The 26,004-nt window shown below is 43.5% G+C and overlaps 1 protein-coding gene across 2 annotated transcripts in view; it reads right to left on the reverse strand.

Moving 5' to 3' along the window:
* Positions 1-830: 830 nt before the first annotated feature.
* The window catches only part of ATP6V1H (ATPase H+ transporting V1 subunit H), a 235,209-nt gene continuing 210,035 nt past the window's right edge, over positions 831-26,004 (reverse strand). The window contains exon 15 of one of the 2 annotated variants that reach the window (XM_069731341.1): positions 831-3,825. In XM_069731341.1, the coding sequence (XP_069587442.1) occupies positions 3,765-3,825 (61 nt within the window). In that variant the 3' untranslated portion in view covers positions 831-3,764. The remainder of the gene's footprint in view (positions 3,826-26,004) is intronic. The other variant, XM_069731342.1, reaches the window with a different exon arrangement.

Here is a 26,004-nt window from a genome sequence, read left to right on the forward strand (position 1 = left end):
GTTCTGAGCCAGAGTAATTTCTCAGGTCTCCTATCACTTTGCATCCAAGAATGGCAATTCATCTATCGAGTACATGAAAAGGAATCCAGAATGATTTAGACTGCTAATAATTCTCTGCTGCATTCATCTAGCCTGTCTTAATATTACTTTTTAGTCATACAAGGACAAATTAAAAGCCAAAAAGCAAGATTTTAAAGAGTTATTACGGTTGAAAAATTGACACGTCCATCCATTTCATCTCAGGGGTGGGAAATGATTAAAATAATGGAGTATATCTACAACGACAATGAATGATCCAGTCTATTACAAAAGAGTTAATCTTTCCTTCCTAATCTCAGTTGTCAATCCACTGAACCAAACATTCAGAAAACAATTTTACACGTGTACACAATTATTGATTTTATGGTCTTCTAAAAAAAAATGAAAAAACATCCAAGCTCTATTTTAAGCCAACAGTTTCCATTGTCACCAGCTCCTGAGATTATGGTAAATAAGGCTCATCTCCTCTCGAGATTGAACCTTTCTTGTGCCACTTTCTCTTTTGAATGGGTTTTACGTGAATCAGCTTTTCACCATATTTTTGTATGGGTCATTTATGTACTTGTATAAGTTAATCATGCCGCCCATTAGAAATCTATTCTCAGAACTAAATACATTTAATTTAAATCTCTCCTCATAGCCAAGATCCTCCATGTCCCTCATCAGTTTTGTGGCAATAGTAACACCATTAAAAGGTTCTACAGTCATGACCAAAAGTGTTGGCACACTTGAAATTGTTCCAGAAAATGAAGTATTTCTCCCCAAAAATTACTGCAATTACACGTTTTGTTATACACGTTTATTTCATTTGTGTGTATTGTGACAACACAAAACTTAATATCTGGTTGCACTCTTTGGAATAAATAACTGCTATCAATAGTTTCCTATAACCATCAAGAAGCTTCTTACACCTCTCAACTGGAATTCTGAACCACTTACAAACTGCTCCAGGTCTCTCATATTTGCTTCTCATTGAACATCTGTGGAGAGATCTTAAAATTGTCGTTGGGAGAAGGCCACTTTGTAATATGAAGAGACCTGGAGCAGTTTTCAAAAGAAGAGTGGTCCAAAATTCCAGTTGTGAGGTGTAAGGAGCTTGTTGATTGTTACAGACAGGGATTGATTGGTTATTTACTGAAGCAGCCCTTAGACTATCCATGAAGTCAAATTAGATGTCAATGGGCAAATTTTATACAAGCCACTCCGTTCAGATGCTCACAGATGCTACCTTACACCCCTGTATAAGGATCTGGTCTTTGATGTAGGGTGTGGTCTTTGCTGCCCAGTAGAGTGAGGTGAGGAAAAATTGTATGCATGCAGAGTCAAAATCAAGAAGATGGGAACAATAGCAAAACCAGAATCATGTAGTCAAGAGATACCAGGGCTCAAGTCCAGCAGGTCAAGAAGTACATTGTGCAGAGAGTCTACCATACAGTCCGAGGGTCAATCCACAATAAATGAGAAAGTAGAATATACAATAACTGGCAATGATAGACAACTAAAAGGGTATTTAAATGGCGTCTACACTGCGTGCAGAATTATTAGGCAAGTTGTTTTTTGGATCACATGATACTTTTAATACATGTTGTCCTACTCCAAGCTGTTCAAGCTTGAGAGCCAACTACAAATTAAGTAAATCAGGTGATGTGCATCTCTAATGAGGAGGGGTGTTGTCTAATGACATCAAAACCCTATATAAGGTGTGCGTAATTATTAGGCAACTTCCTTTCCTTTGGCAAAATGGGTCAGAAGAGAGATTTGACGGGCTCTGAAAAGTCCAAAATTGTGAGATGTCTTGCAAAGGGATGCAGCAGTGTTGAAATTGCCAAACTTTTGAAGCGTGATCACCGAACAATCAAGCGTTTCATGGCAAATAGCCAACAGGGTCGCAAGAAGTGTGTTGGGCAAAAAAGGCGCAAAATAACTGCCCATGAATTGAGGAAAATCAAGCGTGAAGCTGCCAAGATGCCATTTGCCACCAGTTGTGCCATATTTCAGAGCTGCAACGTTACTGGAGTAACAAAAAGCACAAGGTGTTTGATACTCAGGGACATGGCCAAGGTAAGGAAGGCTGAAAAACGACTATCTTTGAACAAGAAACATAAGATAAAATGTCAAGACTGGGCCAAGAAATATCTTAAGACTGACTTTTCAAAGGTTTTATGGACTGATGAAATGAGAGTGACTCTTGATGGGCCAGAGGCTGGATCAGTAAAGGGCAGAGAGCTCCACTCCAACTCAGACGCCAGCAAGGTGGAGCTGGGGTACTGGTATGGGCTGGTATCATCAAAGATGAACTTGTGGGACCTTTTCGGGTTGAGGATGGAGTGAAGCTCAACTCCCAGACCTACTGCCAGTTTCTGGAAGACGTCTTCAACCAGTGGTAAAGGAAGAAGTCGGTATCATTCAATAAAAACATGATTTTCATGCAGGACAATGCTCCATCAGATGCCTCCAACTACTCTACAGCGTGGCTGGCCAGTAAAGGTCTCAAAGAAGAAAAAAATAATGACATGGCCCCCTTGTTCACCTGATCTGAACCCCATAGAGAACCTGTGGTCCCGCATAAAATTTGAGATCTACAGGGAGGGAAAACAGTACACCTCTTGGAACAGTGTCTGGGAGGCTGTGGTGGCTGCTGCACGCAATGTTGATTGTAAACAGATCAAGCAACTGACAGAATCTATGGATGGAAGGCTGCTGAGTGTCATCATAAAGAAAGGTGGCTATATTGGTCACTAATTTTGGGGGGTTTGTTTTTGCATGTTAGAAATGTTTATTTCTAAATTTTGTGCAGTTGTATTGGTTTACCTGGTGAAAATAAACAAGTGAGATGGGAATATATTAATATATTTGGTTTTTATTACGTTGCCTAATAATTCTGAACAGTAATAGTTACCTGCACAAACAAATAGATATCCTCCTAAGATGGCCAAATCTAAAAAAAAAACCACTCCAACTTCCAAAAATATTAAGCTTTGATATTTATGAGTCTTTTGGGTTGATTGAGAACATAGTTGTTGATCAATAATAAAAAATAATCCTCTAAAATACAACTTGCCTAATAATTCTGCACGCAGTGTAGTGCACTCCTGGTTTGACGAACCTGTCTATCAGATAGCTGACTAGACCCTGTGATTGGATAACCAGCAGGACCATGAGTGAAAACATTTATTACTTACTGATGAGGATCACAAGAAGGGAAATGAACTCGCGCTCCAGAGGCATAGCCAACTGCATTAGTGGGACAGGAATCTACTCTCCGTTTACTGTTGGCTTTGCCACCCGGAACAGAGTGTCAGTGTCTAAGTGATGGCTGAAGGACACAGGAATAGAGACAGTCCTGCGTACAGCACTTCAAATATGTCAGCACTATATAATTGAAGTGGAAAGCACAATAGAAGAATAAAGCAACGAGGGATTTTTTCTGGAATGTTTTATTTGTATATTTCATGTAATAAATTAGCGAGACTACTAACAGATTTCTCCTCTTCAATTTTGCACCTTAAATCTGCACAACTGATGCTTGTAGTCCCTCTGAACACCATGTCATAGTGAATTGTAACCCACAATAAACAGTTTCACATGAATATTTCACTACAACATGGAATTTAACGGGTGAGGAGAGCAAACAACACAGAGGGTTGTTAATTGAAAAAAATAGGAAAACATGGTTTGGAGATACAGATGCAAAGCATGGATGCTTCAGCACATCAATGATAGATTTAACTTCTGGCAGTTACTGCTGGGGGTTGTTCTGACTGCAGTTGTTTTCCCAGATATTCCCTGAAAGACATTAAATAAAAATATTAGTATAGTAATAAGCAAACTTAAATACGCGACGGCTAAACAGATTCATTTACTAAATGTATTTTGCATTTATTCCCTTTTTTATCATTTCCATATTCGTTTCAAGCTATAAAGCCCACCACACACATGAATGAGATGTCTGCTGGACAAACAGTGTTGAAGCCTATCATTCTAGCGGGAGCCATCTCAGGCGACTCTCCTACACACAGAAACACCACGTTGGCCAAGTACTCTTGTGTTTTCTATGAGAGAGTCACGGCCAGAGATGCCTTATCTCAGCTCATCTCAGAGAGAACAAAAATAATCAGCAGGCCGAAACCAGACATGTTGGATCCTTAACTCCCCAGATGATGAGTTGTCCGGGCCCACATACACATTAGAGTCCCGGTCAAACCCATGTATGGAGGGCTTAAGTTATCAGCAAGACAAGCTACTTTCAAAGTGCAGACACCCTAAACATGAAAAAACTACCAATGATAATCTATTACTAAGGGAAGCTGCAGTAGGTTACACATTTTCTTAGCAGTAGCCACTACAAGAGAAATGCGGCATTACACTGTGCTCAAGTAAATAGATGACCAAGTAATATATAGTCATGCCAAGTCCTACACTGCAGAAGTCACCTCTTTACAGATTATTTGTGACACCTCGTGCCTACCTCCTTGCTTACCCTATGCACCCTCCATGCTCCTTGACACGTCACATACAATCTGTGAAAGTGCATTGAGAGAACGCAAGGTATGTGTACTTGCCCAATGCTCCTCCACAGCTCTTATGTGACATCTCGAATAACGCCACAAGCCAAGGATTATGTTTTTAAAGAATGTGGATTTAAATTATTTTTTATCTACTTGGAGTACCCCTTTAAAGAATATACTTTTACAGCATCTAACAGTTTATCTAATTTAGAAAAATGTATTAAATACATGTACTTTAGTATTTATACACAATATTTGCTTGTGCCCCTCACCCAACAGATACCTTTAACGAGTATTCCCAGCTCCAAGATCCTGTTCCAATATGTAGTAGGTGTAATAATAATAATAATATTAGCAAATACCTCCAATTAGAAATGTAGCATGGTTCTTCTGATTCGCTATGCCTCTTTCCTCATGTACAGGCATTGCATTACCTTAGGTATTCATGGTTACGACCACTGATATAGTGACAGCTAGATGCTAGTGGTCGTAACCATGGATTCCTAAGGTCCTACAATGCCTGTACATGAGGAAAGAGACAGCACATCAGAAAAACTATGCTAAATTTCTAATTGTAGGTATTTGCTAATATTCTTATTATTACACCTACTACATATTGGGATAGAATCTTCCCTTTAAGTTGATATAGTTATTATTTGTGCTGAGAATAATGCAGCGTTTCGTTTCTATGATGCGCCATCAGAACAGTCTCCTCGATTACAATAATGAAACACGAGCCGCCTCTGTGACAAGCACCAAAATTTACATCACACAATCCCTGGGGTCAGCTTGATATGCCGGTGATACGGAGACAAGATGCAGTTATCTGTATTTAGGAGAATCTTTTCCCTAGGTTCATCTTGTTATCAGCTATGGGGCACAGTCCATCAAACAACAATGACATGTTATTAATAAGAGCGCTACTATAATCTTGTCCATCAACATTTTCGGGAAATACAGCACACACATAATCCAGTCTGCGAGACGTAAACCATTTCACACTGACAGATCTAGTTTGCGGCTTGGGGTTTCTTGTAATAGAAAAAGTGATTTTTATCAAACAGTAAATAGAAATGCAAAGCTGCGTATATATCGGCTTCACGGGTGAGATCTCATTCTTGCTTAAAGTAAAGTGTTGATTGAAGAAGTGGGCGTCCTACCTCTAGGATCTTTACATTATACTCTATAGGAGCTCTAGAAACAAAGGATTTAGTCCCATAGAGAAGAAGAGGAGATTGTTTGCTTTGCACAAGTCCTTCTTGTTAGTAAAGTCTCTCGATAATATGTTTACCAAGAAAAGTGTCCCCCTGCTGTTACCCCCAGTAATTAGTTGGAACATGTGGGAAAAACAGTAATTAAAGCCATATTTACACCAGAAGATTATCGTGAACCAATGCTTCTAAGAACGCTCATTTCTCGATATGTGTAAACAGACTGCCAATCACTTGTCAATGTTCGCTTGTGGGGTGAAGTCGTTTTGAAGCCAGTTTAAAAATCATCGTTCTCGACGGCAGAGGACGTGCTGCTTATAACAATGGCAGCCTATGCAGAACGACCTATCAATGATCTCTCAGTGCATTACATAATGTAGCCTGCCTGTCTACAGCAAACAGGTTACTGGTCGTTTAATGCCGCATATCGAGTAGTGTAAACTTGCCCTACGGCTGGTTAAATCCGGACACCACAGGAGCGGTTAGCAGCCAACTCACAGTGGTGCTGGGAGTCAGCTCCCATGATCTGATGTTGATGACCTACCGTATATTATGAATAGGTCATTAATATTGGTGTAATGAAAAACCCATCATATTCACTGTTCTAAAGCTTGATCTGTCAAGTTTACCTTTACCTTACCCAAAAGTAGTGATATTTTAGGCAATTAAATCTGAACATTTTAGCAGATTTAGAAGTAAATTAATCTAACTAGACTTCTGATGTCCAGCACTGAATTAGAACAATAGGACCTGTACAATGTATGCAAAGATCTAGCAGACAGCTTGCAAAGTAAAAAACGAGCAGAAAAGAAATGATAAATCTGCCATATAGTCGAAAAATCCATTCCCTCCTGCTGAATGTGATTATCACAATAGATTTGCTTTTCACTCGGTTACAGTGCTTGGTAATTGCTGCTCCAAAATGTGCTCTATATCTAATCTTAGGAGGACTCTCATGATGGGCTTGTATCAGCAAATTAAATTAGAGCAGAATGATTCAAGCTATTCTTTCCGCTCGTTTACATGTATTTAAATAATATATATAATAACCTCCCTCTCCATCATCACTGAAGGAGAGCTTACTCGCCTCTTTTCCAAATCGCACCTCACCACCTGTGCACTTGACCCCATCCCCTCTCACCTGCTCCCCAACCTCACTAACATGCTCATTCCAGCCCTAACCCATCTCTTCAACCTATCGCTATTTTCTGGTACCTTCCCCTCTGCCTTCAAACGTGCCACCATCACACCCATCCTCAAAAAAACTAACCTTGACCCAACTGCTATGCCCAGCTACCGCCCCATATCACTGCTCCCGTTTGCTTCTAAACTCCTTGCGCAGCATGTCCATGCTCAAATTTCCTCCCACCTCTCATCTAACTCTCTCCTTAACAACCTCCAATCTGGCTTCCGCCCCCACCACTCCACCGAAACTGCCCTGACAAAATGACTAATGACTTACAGCCAAAGCTAACAGACAGTTCTCCATCCTCCTCCTTCTTGACCTGTCCTCTGCTTTTGACAGTTGATCACTGCCTACTGCTACAGATTCTTTCTTCCCTTGGCATCAAAGATCTTGCCCTGTCCTGGATTGCCTCATACCTTTCCGACCACACATTTAGCGTTTCCCACTCCCACACCACCTCCACATCCCGCCCTCTCTCTATTGGAGTCTCTCAAGGCTCTGTCCTAGGGCCCCTACTTTTTTCCATCTATACCCTTGGCCTAGGACAACTCAAAGTCCTATGACTTCCAGTACCACCTGTATGCGGACGACACTCAGATCTACCTCTCTGGCCCAGATGTCACCTCTCTCCTGTCCAGAATCCCTAAGTGTCTGTCAGCCATATCCTCCTCCTTCACCTCTCGCTTCCTAAAACTCAATGTAGACAAAACCGAACTCATCATCTTTCCCCATCTCACGTAACCCCCCTACCTGACCTATCTATTATGGTAAAAGGCATCACGCTCTTTCCCGCACCTGAAATCCGCTGCCTCGGGGTAACTCTCGACTCTGCCCTGTACTTCAAACCGCACGTCCAAACTCTTGCCACCTCCTGTCGCCTCCAACTCAAAAATATTGCCAGAATCCGTTCCTTCCTCAGCCCACAATTTACCAAAACTCTTGTGCATGCCCTCATCATCTCCCGCCTCGACTACTGCAACACCCTCCTTTGTGGCCTCCCTGCTAACTTTCTTGCACCACTCCAGTCTGTCCTCAACTCTGCTGCCCGGCTAATCCACCTCTCTCCTGGCTACTGCCCTGCTTCTCCCCTCTGCAAATCCCTCCACTGGCTCCCAATTCCCCAACAAATCCAGTTCAAACTACTAACACTGATCTACAAAGCCATCCACAACCTGTCCCCTCCCTATATCTCTGAACTAATCTCCCAATATCTTCCCTCACGTAATCTCCGATCCTCCCAAGACCTTCTACTCTCCTCCACACTTATTCATTCCTCACACAACCGCCTCCTAGATTTCTCCCGAATATCCCCCATCCTATGGAATTCCATGCCTCAACACGTCCGACTATCCACCACCCTCGGATCCTTCAGACGGAACCTGAAAACCCATCTCTTCAAGAAAGCCTACAGCATGCAATAACCATTCTGCCACCTCTCCATCGCCAGAGCTGCCCCCTCGCCCCTACCTTCTGCCTCTTCCCCACTATCCCATAGAACGTAAGTCCGCAAGGACAGGGTCCTCTCCCCTCTGTACCAGTCTGTCACTGTAAACTTGTTTACCGTAAACAATATCTATAACTCTGTATGTAAACCCTTTCTCATGTACAGCACCGTGGCATTAATGGTGCTATATAAATAAATAATAATAAAGACCACTAATTGATAAAACTATCCCTTTATTTTGTTATGTGTATGTGCGTTATATGCATTTATCATGTGTGAAAAAACTCGATTAATTGTTCCCTATGAGCAACAGAATGCACTATGTGCAAATGGAAAAAAAAGTGGCAAGTGACGACAAGGATGTAGGCCCACGGTCCACACGGACTAAACAGCCAGTTGTAGCATAATCAGTGGAACACAGCACCTCATGGGAAAAGCAGGGTCAACATTACACATTTATAGAGCGCACGTCTCAGCCAAGGAGTCCTTCTTGGTATGTAGTCCAATGTAGAGATATAAAAGACAGCGCCTCACATGTTGGTGAAATAAATCACAATTTATTCTGCCTTCTGTGGCGATGTTTCGATCCCAAAAAAGAAAAAGATCTTTGGGATCGAAACGTCGCCACAGAAGGCAGAATAAATTGTGATTTATTTCACCAACATGTGAGGCGCTGTCTTTTATATCTCTATACATTAAACAGCCAGTTGCCTCACACATTCTGAAAAAGATCAAATAATGGACTGTGACATACATGGGGTCGTGGGTTGAATAGCATGTCAAATGCTTATGATTCTTAGAACGTTCTTGATAGAAAAGTTTTAAACTTTTGGAATCATTACGACAACTCACTTTTTGAAATGCTACAAACAAATCTCAAAGTGATCCTTTTACAGTCCCTTCCACATTGATTCATGGAGATTTTATTTATTTTTTGTTAACAATTCCACTTTCTATTTTAAATTAGGCAGAATTGAGACAAGCCTATGAATATCATCTGTTTCACCTTCTGAAAAAATTGACAGTAGTTTTCTGCATAATTCTTAAAAGAAATTCTTGGAAAAAAAATGCATTCATTACCGAGCTATGCCAATAAGATTATTATTATTATTTTTTTTGGTGGTGGATGAAGGTTTTGGGGTGGGAGGTGGAGGACACAACCATTGAGTTTAATTTATGAGTTTGTAGAACAACAAATGGCGGTTTGTGGAAGGATCGCTATTGGCCGTCCCAATGAGGAGGAAATAAGTGCGCAGGTCCCCGCAGCTCCAGCCGGATACCCCACAACAGGGGAGAAAGACTTGCAACAGGAACAGAATAGCCAGTCTCAGGAGCGCAGAAGAACACAGACACCAGTTTAGGGTAAAACCACAACGCGTTTCAACTGAAGAAGACGGCGCATGCCGTTGAAACGCGTTGTGGTTTAACCCTAAACTGGTGTCTGTGTTCTACTTCTGCACTCCTGAGACCAGATATTCTGTTCCTGTTGCTAATTTATGAGTTTGGCTGTTGTGAATTCTGTGGCAGAGCTCCCTCCTGTGGTCACAAGTGGTACTTCGGCTGATTCCCTCTGTGAGCTTCTGTTGGTGGAGGGAAGTGGTACTGCGGCTTCTGAGTTTCCTCCCTCAGGTGATCTGGTGAGGTCGTTAGGTGCTTCTCTACTTAACTCCACCTAATGCTTTGATCCTGGCTTCCTGTCAATGTTCCAGTGTTGGACTTGCTTTTCCCTGGATCATTCCTGTGGCCTGCTGCTCTGCATAGCTAAGTTCTTCTTTGCTATTTGTTTGCTATTTTTTCTGTCCAGCTTGTCTAATTTGTTGCTGGAAGCTCTGGGACGCAAAGGGTGTACCTCCGTGCCGTTAGTTCGGTACGGAGGGTCTTTTTGCCCCCTTTGCGTGGTTTTCTTTAGGGTTTTGTGTAGACCGCAAAGTTACCTTTTCTAACCTCGATCTGTTAAGAAAGTCAGGCCTCACTTTGCTGAATCTATTTCATCTCTACGTTTGTCTTTTCATCTTAACTCACAGTCATTATATGTGGGGGGCTGCCTTTTCCTTTGGAGTATTTCTCTGAGGCAAGGTAGGCTTATTTTCTATCTTCAGGCTAGTTAGTTTCTCAGGCTGTGCCGAGTTGCATAGGCAGAGTTAGGCGCAATCCACGGCTGCCTCTAGTGTTGTTTGGAGAGGATTAGGGATTGCGGTCTGCAGAGTTCCCACGTCTCAGAGCTAGTTCTATGATTTTGGGTTATTGTCAGATCACTGTATGTGCTCTGACCGCTATGTCCATTGTAGTACTGAATTGCCTTTCATAACATTTGGCCCTTTTTCCGGAGAAGACCGATTTTTCTCACGGTGTGTCTCAGTAAAAGAGCTCTCATCTAATTGTGCTACTGCCATGCAATGGTCCATATGTAGTCTGTTGTCCTTCGTTAGGTCCCCATGGCAATTAATCGGTGGCCGCTGATCCTGTTGCAGTGGGTCAGATGGGACGACAGAAGGATTTAACTGGAATCAGAGTTCATTTTGATTTTGCCAGTTGCCACAGGAACATGGCTGTGCATTTCATTAACGGTCCGGTTGATCTTTGGGGTACACTGACCATGCCCACACAATCAAAGTACATAGTGGTAGCAAGTCATTTGATGTACTACTGCTGCTCTAAAATATTATAGCATGGGTTGTCAAAAGGTTAAATTAATAAGTAGCAGCAAATACACAGAAAATATATTACAAATTTTTCACTTTTTCCTGTGCAGCATGATTGACAGCATAATCAAGGTAACATCCCAGATCTGAGTGACATAGGATGTGAAGTTCCGAAAGAATTTTCTTCTGATAATGCTTAATGGCTTATGTAGGATCCCTGAGGATTTGAAAAGCCATCCACACATTAAGGTATACCAGAAATAGGAAAACTGCCTTGTAGTCTACCTTTTGTAACGGCAGATGAACGGCACCTTTGACAACCATCCAGTTAATAGGCTATTAAGTGACAAGTAGAATTAGGGCTGTCTGTCAAAATGAGAGGTCGTATAAATAACTATAATCAATACTTTTTTTTGGGGGGGTGGGGGGGGGGATCTAAACCAAAATTATGAGGCATAAAACATTATTGTATTTGCTTTTTAATTTACACATATGATATGTTATCACGGAACTAGTGGAGTAATGCTGTGCTGCAGACATTATAGAGAATGACTGTCCATTAGAGTTATTTCTGCATGACATCTAGTGGGGCGCATTTACTTTAATGCTTCTAAGTAGCTTTGCTTTTATGATTCAGGAAATGTGGAATTATTTTTGCTGAATTATTTATTAACTCTTTTCTTGAAATGTGAAATAGGAAAATAGCAAAGAGTGCAATGCAAACTGCTTCCAAAAGGAGGTAGTGACATGAAGAAGCCATCCATTACAACATCTCATAGGCTGGATGGATCCTAAAATGTGGGATGGCTTGTCTCCACCCAGTTGTGGGGTGATGAAATTTCACATTAAAGAACGGAACTTTACCTTTCGTATCGGATTCATTAAAGGGAATCTGTCACCTCATTTTGCCGCTATAAGCTGCGGCCACCGCCATTAGGGGCTTATCTACAGCATTATGTAATGCTGTAGACAAGCCCCCGATGTAATCTGAAAGATAAGAAAAACAAGTTAGGTTATACTCACCCAGGGGCGGTCCTGGTGCGGTTCTGGTCCGATGGGAGTCGCAGGTCCGGCGCCTCCCATCTTCATGCAATAATGTCCTCTTCCTTGCTTCTGTTGCGGCTCCGGCGCAGGCGTACTGATTTGCCCTGTTGAGGGCAGCGTAAAGTACTGCAGTGCGCAGTCGCTGGGCTTCTCTGACCTTTCCCTACGCCTGCGCACTGCAGTACTTTGCTCTGCTCTCAACAGGGCAAATCAGTACGCCTGCACAGGAGCCGCAACAGAAGCAAGGAAGAGGATGTCATAGCATGAAGACGGGAGGCGCCGGACCCAGACCGCCCCCGGGTGAGTGTAATCTAACTTGTTTTTCTTATCTTTCAGGTTACATCTGAGGCTTATCTACAGCATTACAGAATGCTGTAGATAAGCCCCTAATGTTTATAGCGGCAAAATGAGGTGACAGATTCTCTTTAAATTTCACATACTGCTCAGACAAATTTTACAATTAAATAATTCTAGGGCGATTTGGTTTATTCTACATTAATTGAGATCAGATCATATGCATGGATCCGATTGCTCAAAAATAGCATTGGATCTATCAACAGAGCTACAGTTGAATGCCATGCAGCAGGGGCCTCCACTATGATCTCTATGGGGTCATCTTATATTATGCATCCAAATTTAAGGAAATGTCATTCTATGCTGTGTGCAGCTTCAGCCCAGATATATTCTAAAAGTTTGCTTCATAAAGAATCTACCTAAAAGTGAACCTGTCAGCTGATACATGCTTCCCAATCTGTGGGCAGCATGTATCACCCACTGGCTGTGTGATCTCAGCAGGATATGTTTGACTCTGAAGTGCTAAAAGCGCTGGGGACCGAGACCACGATATAGACTAGTGGGACAGGTGGGTCTCTGGCAGCTTCTCCCTGCTCACTGCCCTGAATTGACAGGTCTCTATAGAGAAGAACATGGAAAAGAATGGGTTAATCTGAGCTGCCGTCAATAATGATGAGAAGATTGAAATCCAAAGAAGTGCCGTTTAATAGTCAACGCGTTCCGAAGTATACAAATTCTTCATCAGGACAAACCACGGTGATTCTGATGAAAAAATTGCATACTTCCAAAACGCGTTGACTATTAAACAGCATGTCTTGGGAATTTGATCTTCTCATCATTATTGACGGCAGCACAGGTTAACTCATTCTTTTCCAGTTTCATCTCTTGACCTCTCCTCGTGGGTCTGCAGCAGCCGAAGCTTCATTAGTGGTTGTGTGCACACAACCCTACCAGGTGAGCACAATTTGTGAAATGTTATCCTCTTTTTACCCAGATAGGACCATATTGCGCTGTTTTTTTCCAGTTTTTCCTTATAACATATGAGCGTATAGGGAGATATCTGTCACTCCAGGGCAGCAGCAGCAAGAAGCTGTCAGGAACCCGTCTGTGCGGCTTGGTCCCAGTCGCCTTAAAGAATGTTTTTCTTTTAAATACTACCGCAGTCCTGTAGACTGTGAGCCCTCGCGGGCAGGGTCCTCTCTCCTTCTGTATCTGTTAGTGCCATGTTTGTGCTCATGTTTATTGTATTTGTCTATATTTGCCCCCTTTTCACATGTAAAGCGCCATGGAATAAATGGTGCTATAAAAATGTCTAATAATTATAATAATAATAATAATTTCAATAAAATATACTTTGCTGAGATAATACAGCCAGTGCCTGACACATGATGCACACAGATTGGGCAGCAGGTATTAGCTGACAGGCTCACCCTAAAATGGATGTTCAGGATTAGAAATATATGGATTTCTTCCAAAAACATCACATCTATCCATAGGTTGCATCCTAAATAACCCATTTTAAAAGAAGACTCCCGAATGTTGATGTTCAGACACAGGGCAAGATGATAAGGACAATACTAGCTCCTCATGCCAATAAATAAGTGAGGCGCCATGAGTTTGTAGCAAACAACTCTTCTTAGACTCTACCAGCACAGAATGACTGTTCAAACCAAGTACAGGAGCTCAGTAAACCAGGGCAGGGCCAATTATTTAAGTGCACTGTCCCACCTACTTGTTGTCCCTCTAGCTTCACTTCCCTCATCGTTGTTTGACAGTTCTGGCTTTTTTGAGCTAGAGAAGGGTGGAGATAGATAGAAAACAAGTCAGTGGGGCTGAACTTAAATGCTTGGCCATGCCAAGGGTGCACAGAGCACCTGTACTTGGTTTGAACACTCGTTCTGTTCTGGCAGAGTCTCTTTTAATAGGGAATGAGAAAAACAATCTACCTAAAGTAGAACATACATAAAAGATGTTCTAAAATTTCAAAGAAACAATTTAGGGGTGATTTGATGGAGACTTCTGCTGATTTGAACTTGCCATGTTTCCATAATTGTTAAAATGGTCCCTAATTTTATTCAAAGGCTCCTGAGTGAGAGATGAAAAATGACAAGGTTTACACTTGGGTCTCGGAGAAGATTTGGAGCACTGGTAGGAAACTGATCAGAGGCTCAATACCACACTGCACCCAAGTACTAATGCAAACTGTGCAGACAAGAAGAGCACTTGGGGTGCTTTTTCCTGTCACTCTATATTTCTGGTAGACTATATATTTCTACAATAATAAAAGCCTTCTTGTCTCTAAGGAGATCTTTCCAGGTCATGCAATGAACCTTCTGAGAGGAGCCAGCATTCTGTCTGAAATCATAGCTCGGCATGCCAGTTTCCCTTGACCACATATAAAAATAAGGTCAGAAGCAAATCCACATTACTGTATCTAGCAGATGGGTCCCACATAAAGCAGCGAGCATGGAATAGTGAATTATCCAATTGTAAAGACTAATATATATATAATGTTCCTGACAGCAGGGTGATAAATGCATTGTGCTAATGGTTCTAAAGAAGGATGTAAAATAGCAGTGATTCTGAAATAGCCTTCCACAGGTGGGGTGCAGCAAATAATCAAATAATTATAGTAAAGTCAATATTTTGCTCCTTCGTTTATAAAGTTGGGCACACGGTGGCCCTTGAGCCATGCGGTTTGCTGCCTCTCTGGGACGACTCCTGACTTTACAGCTCTGATAAATGTTTAGGATTCAGCAAAGCAGTGCTTGATTCATGGCACCATCCTGAAAATGCGGCTGCTCTGAACGATCGATTGATAAATCATTTCTCGTCAAGGGAATTCTTGATTGCAGTCTAATAAATACATTTGTTTTACTCTGTGCGATGTACTAGCAATGCTCTAGACAAAAAAAAAACACTATGCATCTCTTCCTCCTAAACTAAAAAATGTAGAGCTCCAAAAATGTTATTTGCAAATTTTCAATACATATCACTATTATAAAAAGATATAAAGAAAGACTTACTGCGTGCAATGCTCCGAATCTCCCGCCTCCTTCTGACTGCTCCTCTTTCTGTTACTTACAGCTAGTCAACTTTGAACTTTAAAACTCCCTATGTGCACAAACATAACTACTATTATACTGCCCTAAGGACATGAATAACTACAAAAGTACTGCCACCATGTACAGGAGTATGATTACTGTAATAATGACCCTCTGTAAAACTAGATCTACTATAATCCTTTTATACAAAAATAACTTATACGACAAACACACATGGTGCAGGTACTCGCAGTGGAATACCTAAACCAAATAGAAAAACCATGTGTTAATAATATTAATAGGATTGGTGAAGACCTATCATCATACTACATAGCAAAGACAAACGGGGAAAAACGATGATCGTCGGCCAGGATTTTAATATCTATACAAACTTTATTATCACAATATATAAAAAGAAAACAGGTGAGGGGGAAACAAAATGTACCACCACAGTCACATGATGTGCTGTAAGGAATGGAGGTGCATCACCCTGGGGTACATGGCAATGGAATAGCTATACAGTGGGGGAAAAAAAGTATTTAGTCAGCCACCAATTGTGCAAGTTCTCCCACTTAAAAAGATGGGAGAGGCTTGTAATTGACATCATAGGTAGACCACAACTATGAGAGTCAAAATGGGAAAACAAATCCAGAAAATCACCTTGTCTGATTTGGCAAGATTTTTTGGGAAATTATGGTGGCAAATAAGTATTTGGTCATTAACAAAAGTTCATCTCAATATTTTGTTATATATCCTTTGTTGGCAATGACAGAGGTCAAACGTTTTTTTGTAAGTCTTCACAAGGTTGGCACACACTGTTGGTGATATGTTGGCCCATTCCTCCATGCAGATCTCCTCTAAAACAGTCTGTTTTTTGACATTTGTATGTAGCCTTCTGACTGAGCACTCCGCCCCTTAGCCTTCGGTGTTTTTTTTAATTGTAGCAGGATTCTACCCCTCCACAGAGATATAGACTTCAGTCCAAGGAGAGGATTCACATTAAGTTCCCAAAGAGGTGTAGACTGTCTAAGAGAGGATTGGCATTAGGTCCTGGCAACGAGAAACGCCTTAACGTGGCTGCCAGGTAAACAATAATTGGCCAATTTATGCGCTAAGAATTCTCAATTTTTTCATATTTCTAGTGCAGTAATGCAATTCAACTTTCTTATTTTATGTCTGCATGCTATAATGCTAGAGTGCTGCCTTATCTGTTTTATTATAGTAAATCACTATCCAAGGATAGGTACAGACCTCATACAATATATAGATACACAAAATCAACATATAGCAGCTTTGCAATGATATTTTTAAAAAAGGGTCTATTACCTAACAGAGGAGCAGTCCACCACCCAGAGACACGCGAGTTCACAAGTTTGCCAATGAACCCTTGGATGATTCTGTGAGTGATTGGGAGAAGGTGCTGTGGTCAGATGAGACAAAAATTGAGGTCTTTGGCATTAACTCAACTCGCAGTGTTTGGAGGAAGAGAAATGCTGCCTATGATCCAAAGAACACCGTCCCCACTGTCAAGCACGGAGATAGAAACATTATGTTTTGGGGGTGATTCTGCTAAGGGCACAGGACTACGTTACGCATCAGTGGGAGAATGGATGGAGCCATGTACCGTAAAATCATGAGTGACAACCTCCTTCCCTCCGCCAGGACATTAAAGGTCATGGAGTGGCCTAGCCAGTCTCCAGACCTGAGTTGCCAAGTGACATCCTCAAAATCTTAATGATTTAGAGATGATCTGCAAAGAGGAGTAGACCAAAATTCCTGTGTGCACAAATCTCATCATCAACCTCAAAAAACGTCTGACTGCTGTGCTTGCCAACAAGGGTTTTGCCACCAAAGTATTAAGTCTTGCCTGCCAGAGGGATCAAAAGCATAGTTACTTACTGATAACAGTATTTCTCAGAGCCCATGACAGCACTATCAGAGAGAGGGGATCCGCCCTTCAGGGACAGGAAACCTATAGGATAAAATGGCGGTACCTCTCTTCTGCATCAATTTGGTTTATAGAGCATCGGAGGTCCTCCAGGTTAGTGACAACAAGAAAAAACATATACACTTTTAACATTTTTTTAACAGGTATACACCGTGTCTATATTAGGAAAACACACTTCGTTTAAATAAAAGTGCTCACCGCACACGTAATGAGGGGGGAATAAGCACGTGCTGTCATGGGCTCTGAGAAATACAGTTATCGGTAAGTAACTATGCTTTTCTCAGTCTCTCATGACAGCACTACCAGAGAGAATTGCAGAGATTATTGCTTAGGGAGGGACCACAGCCTGCAGAACCCTTCTTCCGAAGGTTAAGTCAGATGAAGAGGCTAGGTCTAAACGGTAGTGTCTAAAAAGGTTGAAGACGATGACAAGGTGGCCGCCTTACAGATTTGGTCTATTGATACCTCCGACCTTTCGGCCCAGGAGGTTGCCATAGCTCTTGCAGAGTGCGCTTTCAGCCCCTCGGGAACGGTGTTTCCTGTGGACGAGTACGCCAAGGCTATCACATCTGTTATCCAGTGTGCTATAGTGCCCATGGAGGCTTTGAGTCCTTTTCTGGGTCCTTGGAAACAGACAAAGAGAGACTCTTCCTTCCTATGCTGCTGGGTGGATTCTAAGTATTGAGCTAGACACCTTCTCACATCTAATGTGTGGAATTTTTCCTCTTTTTTATTTTTAGGGTCTGGGCAGAAAGAAGGAAGGATTATCTCCTGGGACCTGTGAAATTTGGACGCGACCTTGGGTAGATAGGCAGGGTCTGTTCTCAGGATAACCCTATCATGAAGGATTTGTGTAAAGGGAGGCCTTGCAGATAGGGCCTGGAGATCACTTAAGGTACCGTCACACATAGCGACGCTGCAGCGATACCGACAACGATCCGGATCGCTGCAGCGTCGCTGTTTGGTCGCTGGAGAGCTGTCACACAGACAGCTCTCCAGCGACCAACGATCCCGAGGTCCCCGGTAACCAGGGTAATCATCGGGTAACTAAGCGCAGGGCCGCGCTTAGTAACCCGATGTTTACCCTGGTTACCATCCTAAAAAGTAAAAAAACAAACGCTACATACTTACCTACCGCTGTCTGTCCTCGGCGCTCTGCTTCTCTGGTCTGGCTGTGAGCGCCGGGCAGCCAGAAAGCAGAGCGGTGACGTCACCGCTCTGCTTTCCGGCTGACCGACGCTCACAGTCAGAGCAGGAGGAGTGCAGAGCACAGCGCTGGAGGACAGACGGCTGTAGGTAAGTATGTACTGTTTGTTTTTTTACTTTTAGGATGGTAACCAGGGTAAACATCGGGTTACTAAGCGCGGCCCTGCGCTTAGTTACCCGATGTTTACCCTGGTTACCAGCAAAGACATCGCTGAATCGGTGTCACACACGCCGATTCAGCGATGTCTACGGGGAGTCCAGCGACGAAATAAAGTTCTGGACTTTCTTCCCCGACCAGCGATCTCCCAGCAGGGGCCTGATCGCTGCTGCCTGTCACACTGGACGATATCGCTAGCGAGGACGCTGCAACGTCACGGATCGCTAGCGATATCGTCTAGTGTGACAGTACCTTTATTCTACGGGCAGATTAAGGCTGTTAGAGGGGCCGTTTTAAGTGATAAAGTTTTAAGGGGTATTGAATCTTTAGGCTCAAATGGGGGTTCTGTTAGAGCTGACAAGACTAGGTTTAAGTCCCAAGTTGGTAGTCTTTTTATGTTTATGGGTTTTGATCTTATAGCAGCTTTCATAAAATGTGTTACTCATGGATTAGCAGCAATGTTTTCACTGTATAATGCCCCCAAGGCCGCTATTTGCACTTTCAGGGTGCTTACTGAGAGGCCCAGATCTAAACCTTTTTGTAAAAATTCTAACACCTTAGGAATTTGGACCCCATCTTGTAATTTCACCCCAGAGGTGGACAGAAACTTTTTCCAAGTTTTGCCGTATATTTTAGTGGTTATCGCTTTCCTGCTTTTTAATAATGTGGAAACTAATTTATCCGAAAAGCCCCTTCCTTTTAGTAGTGACCTCTCAAGTTCCACGCTGTCAAGTGGAGACTGCCTGACTGAGGGTGGAGCACCGGTCCCTGTGAGAGGAAGTCCGGGAGATCCGGAAGAACCCAGGGATCGGTGACCAATAGCATCCTCAGCCAGGAAAACCAAGTCCTTTTGGGCCAGAAGGGGGCTATTAGAATGAGTCTCGCCCTGTCCTGTCTGATTTTCCGCAGAACTGCCGGGATAAGTATAGGAGGGGGAAAGGCAGATGCGAGACCCTGATTCCAGGGAATTGTGAATGCACCCAGTGCCCGAGGCCCCCCCTGGGGTCTAGAGAACAAAATTCTTTTACTTTTCTGTTTTCTACATTGGCAAAGAGGTATATTATAGGGACCCCCCAAAGTTTTGTGGTCTGATTGAAGATGCTTTGATTTAGGCCATGTTCACACGATCCTTTTTTTCATGCGGAATTGCCGCGATTTTCCCGCTGCGGGTCCGCAGCTGTTTTCCATGCAGGGTACATTACATTGTACCCTATGGAAAACAGGAACTGCTGTGCCCACAATGCGGAAAATAAAAAAAAAAGCCGTGCTGAATAGCTGCGGGAAAAAAGAAGTACCATGTCACTTCTTTTTTCGGAGCCGCAGCGGTTCTGCACCCATTGACCTCCATTGTGAGGTCAAACCCGCAGTAAAACCCGCAGATGAAAAAAATATCTGCGGGTTTTACTGCGGTTTGTGGTGCAGAACCGCTGCAGCAGGAAGTGCGGGGAGGCGGGCGGAAGTGCGTGGGCGGAGTGTGGCTGCCCCCCCGTGCTCCGATCCCGCCCCCCCCGTGCTCCAATCCCACCGCCCCGTGCTCCGATGCCCCCCCCAGTGCTCCGATGCCCCCCCGTGCCCTAATCTCCCCCCCTTATACTTACCCGGCGTCCCGGTGTCCGTCCGGCCGTCTTCTCCCTGGGCGCCGCCATCTTGCAAAATGGCGGGCGCATGCGCAGTGCGCCCGCCGAATCTGCCGGCCGGCAGATTCGTTCCAAAGTGCATTTTGATCACTGAGATATAATCTATCTCAGTGATCAAAATAAAAAAAAATAGTAAATGACACCCCCCCCCCCTTTGTCACCCCCATAGGTAGGGACAATAAAAAAAAATTAAGAATTTTTTTTTTCCACTAAGGTTAGAATAGGGGTAGGGGTAGGGTTAGGGGTAGGGATAGGGTTAGGGGTAGGGTTAGGGTATTTTCAGCCATTTTAACCCTAAAAAACTTCCTAGAAAACACACAGACTCTGCATAGAAAACTGCATAAAAAAAAGGATAAAAAAAAGGATCAAAAAACGCATCAAAAAAGGACAAAAAAAGGACCAAAAAAAGGACCTGCGTTTTCTGCCAAGAGCTGCAGTTTTTTAAAAAACAGTCCTGAAAAAAAAAGGATGGAAATCAGGAACGTGTGAACATACCCTTAGAGTCCATTCCCCCTGTTTTAAATGCGTACGGCTTAAGAAGTCTGCTTTCTGATTTTCTGCTCTTATGTGTAGTGCAGAAAGGGATAGGAAGTTGTTCTCTGCTAAACTGAAGATTTTGGAAGTGGCCTTCATTAGGGCGTGAGATCTGGCCCCCCCTTGGTGATTCAGGTAGTCCACCACTACCTGATTGTCCGAAAATACCCGGACATGATGCCCCTGTAGGTTGTGAAGGAAGGATAATAAAGCGTGGCCCACCGCCGCGAGTTCTTTTTGGTTTGAAGGAAGCCTTGTATTCCTGACCTTTCCAAACACCCTGAGTGACACTGTTGCCCAGGTGAGCTACCCACCCCATGGGACTCGCATCTGTGGTAACTATTTGAGATACTTCTATTACCCAAGGGACCCCTTTTGACAGGTTGTTGGAATCCAACCACCAAACTAGGGAATGAATAGTGGCTGAATTTAGAGTGATGCGGTCTTCTAGACGTCCCCTTAGTGTATTCTGAATTCTCAGAATGTCCCACTGGAGATTTCTCGTGTGGAGTTGTGTCCACTGGACTGCTGGGAGGCAGGCAGAAAGGGCCCCTAATTCTTAAGGTCATATGAGGGTTTGAGTAAGCTTTTGAGACAAGATTTAATATCTTGTTTTTTATGGTCTGGAAGACGACATTCCTGTGTTATTGAGTCCAAGGTTAGGCCCAAAAACTCTTGAACCCTGGTTGGTTCTAGTTTTGATTTTTGAAGATTTAGAAGCCAACCTATCTTTGTTAGGGTTTCTATCAAGAGAAAAACGAAAAGAATGGCCTAGGTCTATTCAACAAGAATTTTTTTTAGGGTTTCTATCACTCTGTTGCATTGTTGGCGACAGTGTTCAGATCAGAAAGTCATCCAAGTATGGAACTATCAAAATGGTAAATATGCGGGGTGCCACTGATATGCCAAAGGGAAGGGCTTTGTATTGGTATTCCGTTACTTCCCGTCCCATGACTACTGCTAGTCTTAGGTATTTCTGGGGTATTTGTGGATGGGGACGTGATAATATGCGTCGCTGAGATCCAACACTATCATGAAACAGTCCGGAAACAGGCTTTTGATTGTTGATTTTATTGACTCCATTTTGAAACTTTGGTTCTTTACATAACTGTTTAGCTTCCTCAGGTTTATTATCGTGCGGAAGGATCAATCCGGTTTTGGAACTAGGAATAACAGGGAATAAAAACCTGTTCCTTTTTCCCCTGTGGGAACTTCATGGATAACGGTTTTGGTTATGAGCTTCATAATCTCCTGTTCTAACGCATATTGTTGTTGAGGTGAGGATTTTAGTGGAGTGACCACATAATTTTGGGGAGGAAGGGAAGTAAAGTCTATTTGAAGTCCCAATTTTATTAAATTCAATATCCAGACACTGGTTGAGATTTTTTCCCAGGCCGGGAGGAATTGAGATAATCTCCCTCCCACCCTGGGGGAGGTGTCACTTGGAGGTCTTTTTATCTTTAGAGGAATTACCGAAAAGGAACCCCCTATCTCTCCTTTTCCCATCATCCCATCTGTTCTGCTCCCTTGGGGGGGTCTCCGAAAAAATATCCTATTCCGAAAGGGCCGTTTAACAAATGGTGTGGCCAGGATAGGGAACCCTTTTTTCTGGTCTCCTGCTTTTTGCAGAATATCATCCAGGGTCTCCCCAAACAAAAATTTCCCTTCACATGGGATTGAGCAAAGTTTCTGCTTAGTTTGTAGGTCACCTGGCCAGCTTTTTAACCATAAAGCCCTACGAGCTGCATTTGACAGAGCTGCTGATTTGGAAGTGAGCTTGACTGAGTCAGCTGATGAGTCTGCCAGAAAGGCTGCCGCCCCTCTAATCATGGGAATAGATTCTATTACTTTATTTCTGGATACGCCATCCCTTAGTTGTTTTTATAAATTATCAATCCAAATCATTAGGGATCTAGAAGTGCATGCGGCTGCTATTGCCGGCCTTAAAACATCCACCTGCCGATTCCCAGGCCCCTTTAAGGAAGGTTTCCGCTCTTTTGTCAAGGGGATCCTTCAGGGTTCCCATGTCCTCAAAGGGCAAAGCCTTGGCTACTGCAATGTCAAGTTTAGGGGCCTCATCCCATGAAGTAGATGCCTCTTTTTCGAAGGGATATTTCCTTTTAAGGGAGGGTACCCACAATTTTTTTCTTTCTGGCTTATCCCCACTCCCTTTTAATTAAGGCTGGGATATTTTTGTTAAGCGGAAAGACTCTGTGCTTTTTTTAACCTAATCCTCCGAACATTATGTCCTGTACTGACTTGTCAGCACGGGGATCTAGGACCCCTATGGTTGATCTGACTGCCTTCACAAGTGCATCAACCTCATCTAGAGGAAAGCAGTGGCGACCTCCACAGGAAGAGGAGGAGGAATCCCGCTTATCTGAGTCTCCAATGTCAGAACTAGAGGAATCGGAGTTGGAATAGGGTATAGGTGTTCTCTCTTTAACCCTTTCCCCTTTAAGTGATTTAAACGCTGTCTCTACCTCTGATTTTATTACTGATCGTAATTCAGAGGCGAAGAATGGGGTTTCCTCACAGAGGACTTGTCCTATACAGGAATCACATAACTTCTTATCACAGGACTGCTGTAAGGGTTTCTCGCACAGTGGGCAGGTTCTGTGTTTAGTTTTCCCCATTCTTTTCCTTGCCTAAAATAAACGGAGAAGAGGGGACCCCATTACACAAGTGAACTTTCACGAAGATCACTCACCCATCTTGCGTAGCCACCGGTACCGGTTCTGGAGGAGGTGTAGGATCCTGTATAAGATCCGTAGGTGGTGGAGTTGGCTGGTTCACAACACTGGAGCCTTTGCTATGCAGTGTGGAATGGCTGCTGGACCGAGTATTGCGAGTGTCGGCAGAGGACCTCTTCCTTTGCACATCCGGTTTGCGCTGGTGGTGGCGCTGCTGCTGCGGCTATAATGGATGCGGCGGCTGGAGCTGTTGGTCGCTGTCCTCCATGGCTTGGATGGCATGCAGCAATGAGCTGCGCTTCCCACCTTGTTTAAAATCTGGCGCCATTACCAGCCCTTTCCTCCATGACTGCGTCACCGGGAAAGCGCTGATTTTCCATTTTTTTCCCCTTTTCTTTCATCAGCGCATGCGCGCACTGCCCGGGACCCGGAAATGAATAGGCACTAGATCCGGGGCGGCGGCCATCTTGGTGCACCTAAGCACCGCGCGCATGCGCCTGCCCCGAATTCGGAAGTGCCCACTCTGGCATGGAATTCGTAGCGTCCGGGTCCCTGAAGCCCCTACCTCCTATTCGGAGTGGCGGCTGTGCTTCCCCCGCACACTCTGCAGACCCATCGGTACCAGCAGTGGCGGCATCGGACACTGCACCAGCTGTGACAGGGGCCTCCCCACTGCCATAACCCAACTGGCCGGCTCCGGTTCTTCAAATCTTCAGGTACCGATCCTAGAAAGTTCTCTGTCAGGGACAGGAAACCAAAACTGATGCAGGAGAGAGGTACCGCCCTTTTATCCTAAAGGTTTCCTGTCCCTGAAGGGCGGATCCTGTTGTGAATTCTGTGGCTGAATTCACTCCTGTGGTCACAAGTGGTACTGCAGCTTCTGAGCTTCCTCCCTCAGGTGTTCTGGTGAGCTCGTTAACTGCTTTATTACTTAACTCCGCCTGATGCTGCTATCCTTGCTCCTTGTCAATGTTTCAGTGTTGGATCTGAGCTTCTCCTGATTGTTCCTGTGACCTGCTGCTCTGTATAGCTAAGTGCTTTTTGCTTTTTTGTTGCTTTTTTTCTGTCCAGCTTGTCTTTTGTTTTGCTGGAAGCTCTGAGACGCAAAGGGTGTACCGCCGTGCCGTTAGTTCGGCACGGTGGGTTTTTTTTTGGCCCCCTTTGCGTGGTTTTGCTTTAGGGTTTTTTGTAGACTGCAAAGTTCGCTTTACTGTCCTCGCTCTGTCCTAGAATATCGGGCCCCACTTTGCTGAATCTATTTCATCCCTACGTTTTGTCTTTTCATCTTACTCACAGTCATTATATGTGGGGGGCTGCCTTTTCCTTTGGGGAATTTCTCTGGGGCAAGTCAGGCCTATTTTTCTGTCTTCAGGCTAGCTAGTTTCTTAGGCTGTGCCGAGTTGCCTAGGTAGTTGTTAGGCGCAATCCACAGCCGCTTTTAGTTGTGTTTAGGATAGGATCAGGTGTGCAGTCTACAGAGTTTCCACGTCTCAGAGCTCGTTCTTGTATTTTTGGGTATTTGTCAGATCACTGTGTGCGCTCTGATCGCTAAGCACACTGTTTCTGGATTGCCTTCATAACACCTGTCATTAGCAAACATAACAGTACAAGGAGCCTAACTAATGATTCTCAATAGAGGGAAAGAAAAAGTTCTGACATTTTTTTTTTTTTTCTGCTCTGTGTTCACTTTTTTTTTTCCCCTAGACATTTGGGTGATTCTGGACACAGGTGTGGACATGGATATTCAGGGTCTGTGCTCTTCAATGGATAATCTCGTTATAAATGTACAAAAAATTCAAGATACTATTGATCAGAAATCTATGTTAGAACCAAGAATTCCTATTCCTGATTTGTTTTTTGGAGATAGAACTAAGTTTCTGGGTTTCAAAAATAATTGTAAGCTATTTCTGGCCTTGAAACCTCATTCTTCTGGTAATCCTATTCAACAGGTTTTGATTATTATTTCTTTTTTGCGCGGCGACCCTCAAGACTGGGCATTTTCTCTTGCGCCAGGAGACCCTGCATTGAGTAGTGTCGATGCGTTTTTCCTGGCGCTCGGATTGCTGTACGATGAGCCTAATTCAGTGGATCAGGCTGAGAAAAATTTGCTGGCTTTGTGCCAGGGTCAGGATGATATAGAAGTATATTGTCAGAAATTTAGGAAATGGTCAGTACTCACTCAGTGGAATGAATCTGCGCTGGCAGCTTTGTTCAGAAAGGGTCTCTCTGAGGCTCTTAAGGATGTCATGGTGGGATTTCCTATGCCTGCTGGTTTGAATGAGTCTTTGTCTTTGGCCATTCAGATCGGTCGACGCTTGCGCGAGCGTAAATCTGTGCACCATTTGGCGGTACTGCCTGAGGTTAAACCTGAGCCTATGCAGTGCGATAGGACTATGACTAGAGTTGAACGGCAGGAA

The sequence above is a fragment of the Ranitomeya imitator genome, chromosome 6 (assembly GCF_032444005.1).
Source record: "Ranitomeya imitator isolate aRanImi1 chromosome 6, aRanImi1.pri, whole genome shotgun sequence".
Classification (NCBI taxonomy): domain Eukaryota; kingdom Metazoa; phylum Chordata; class Amphibia; order Anura; family Dendrobatidae; genus Ranitomeya; species Ranitomeya imitator.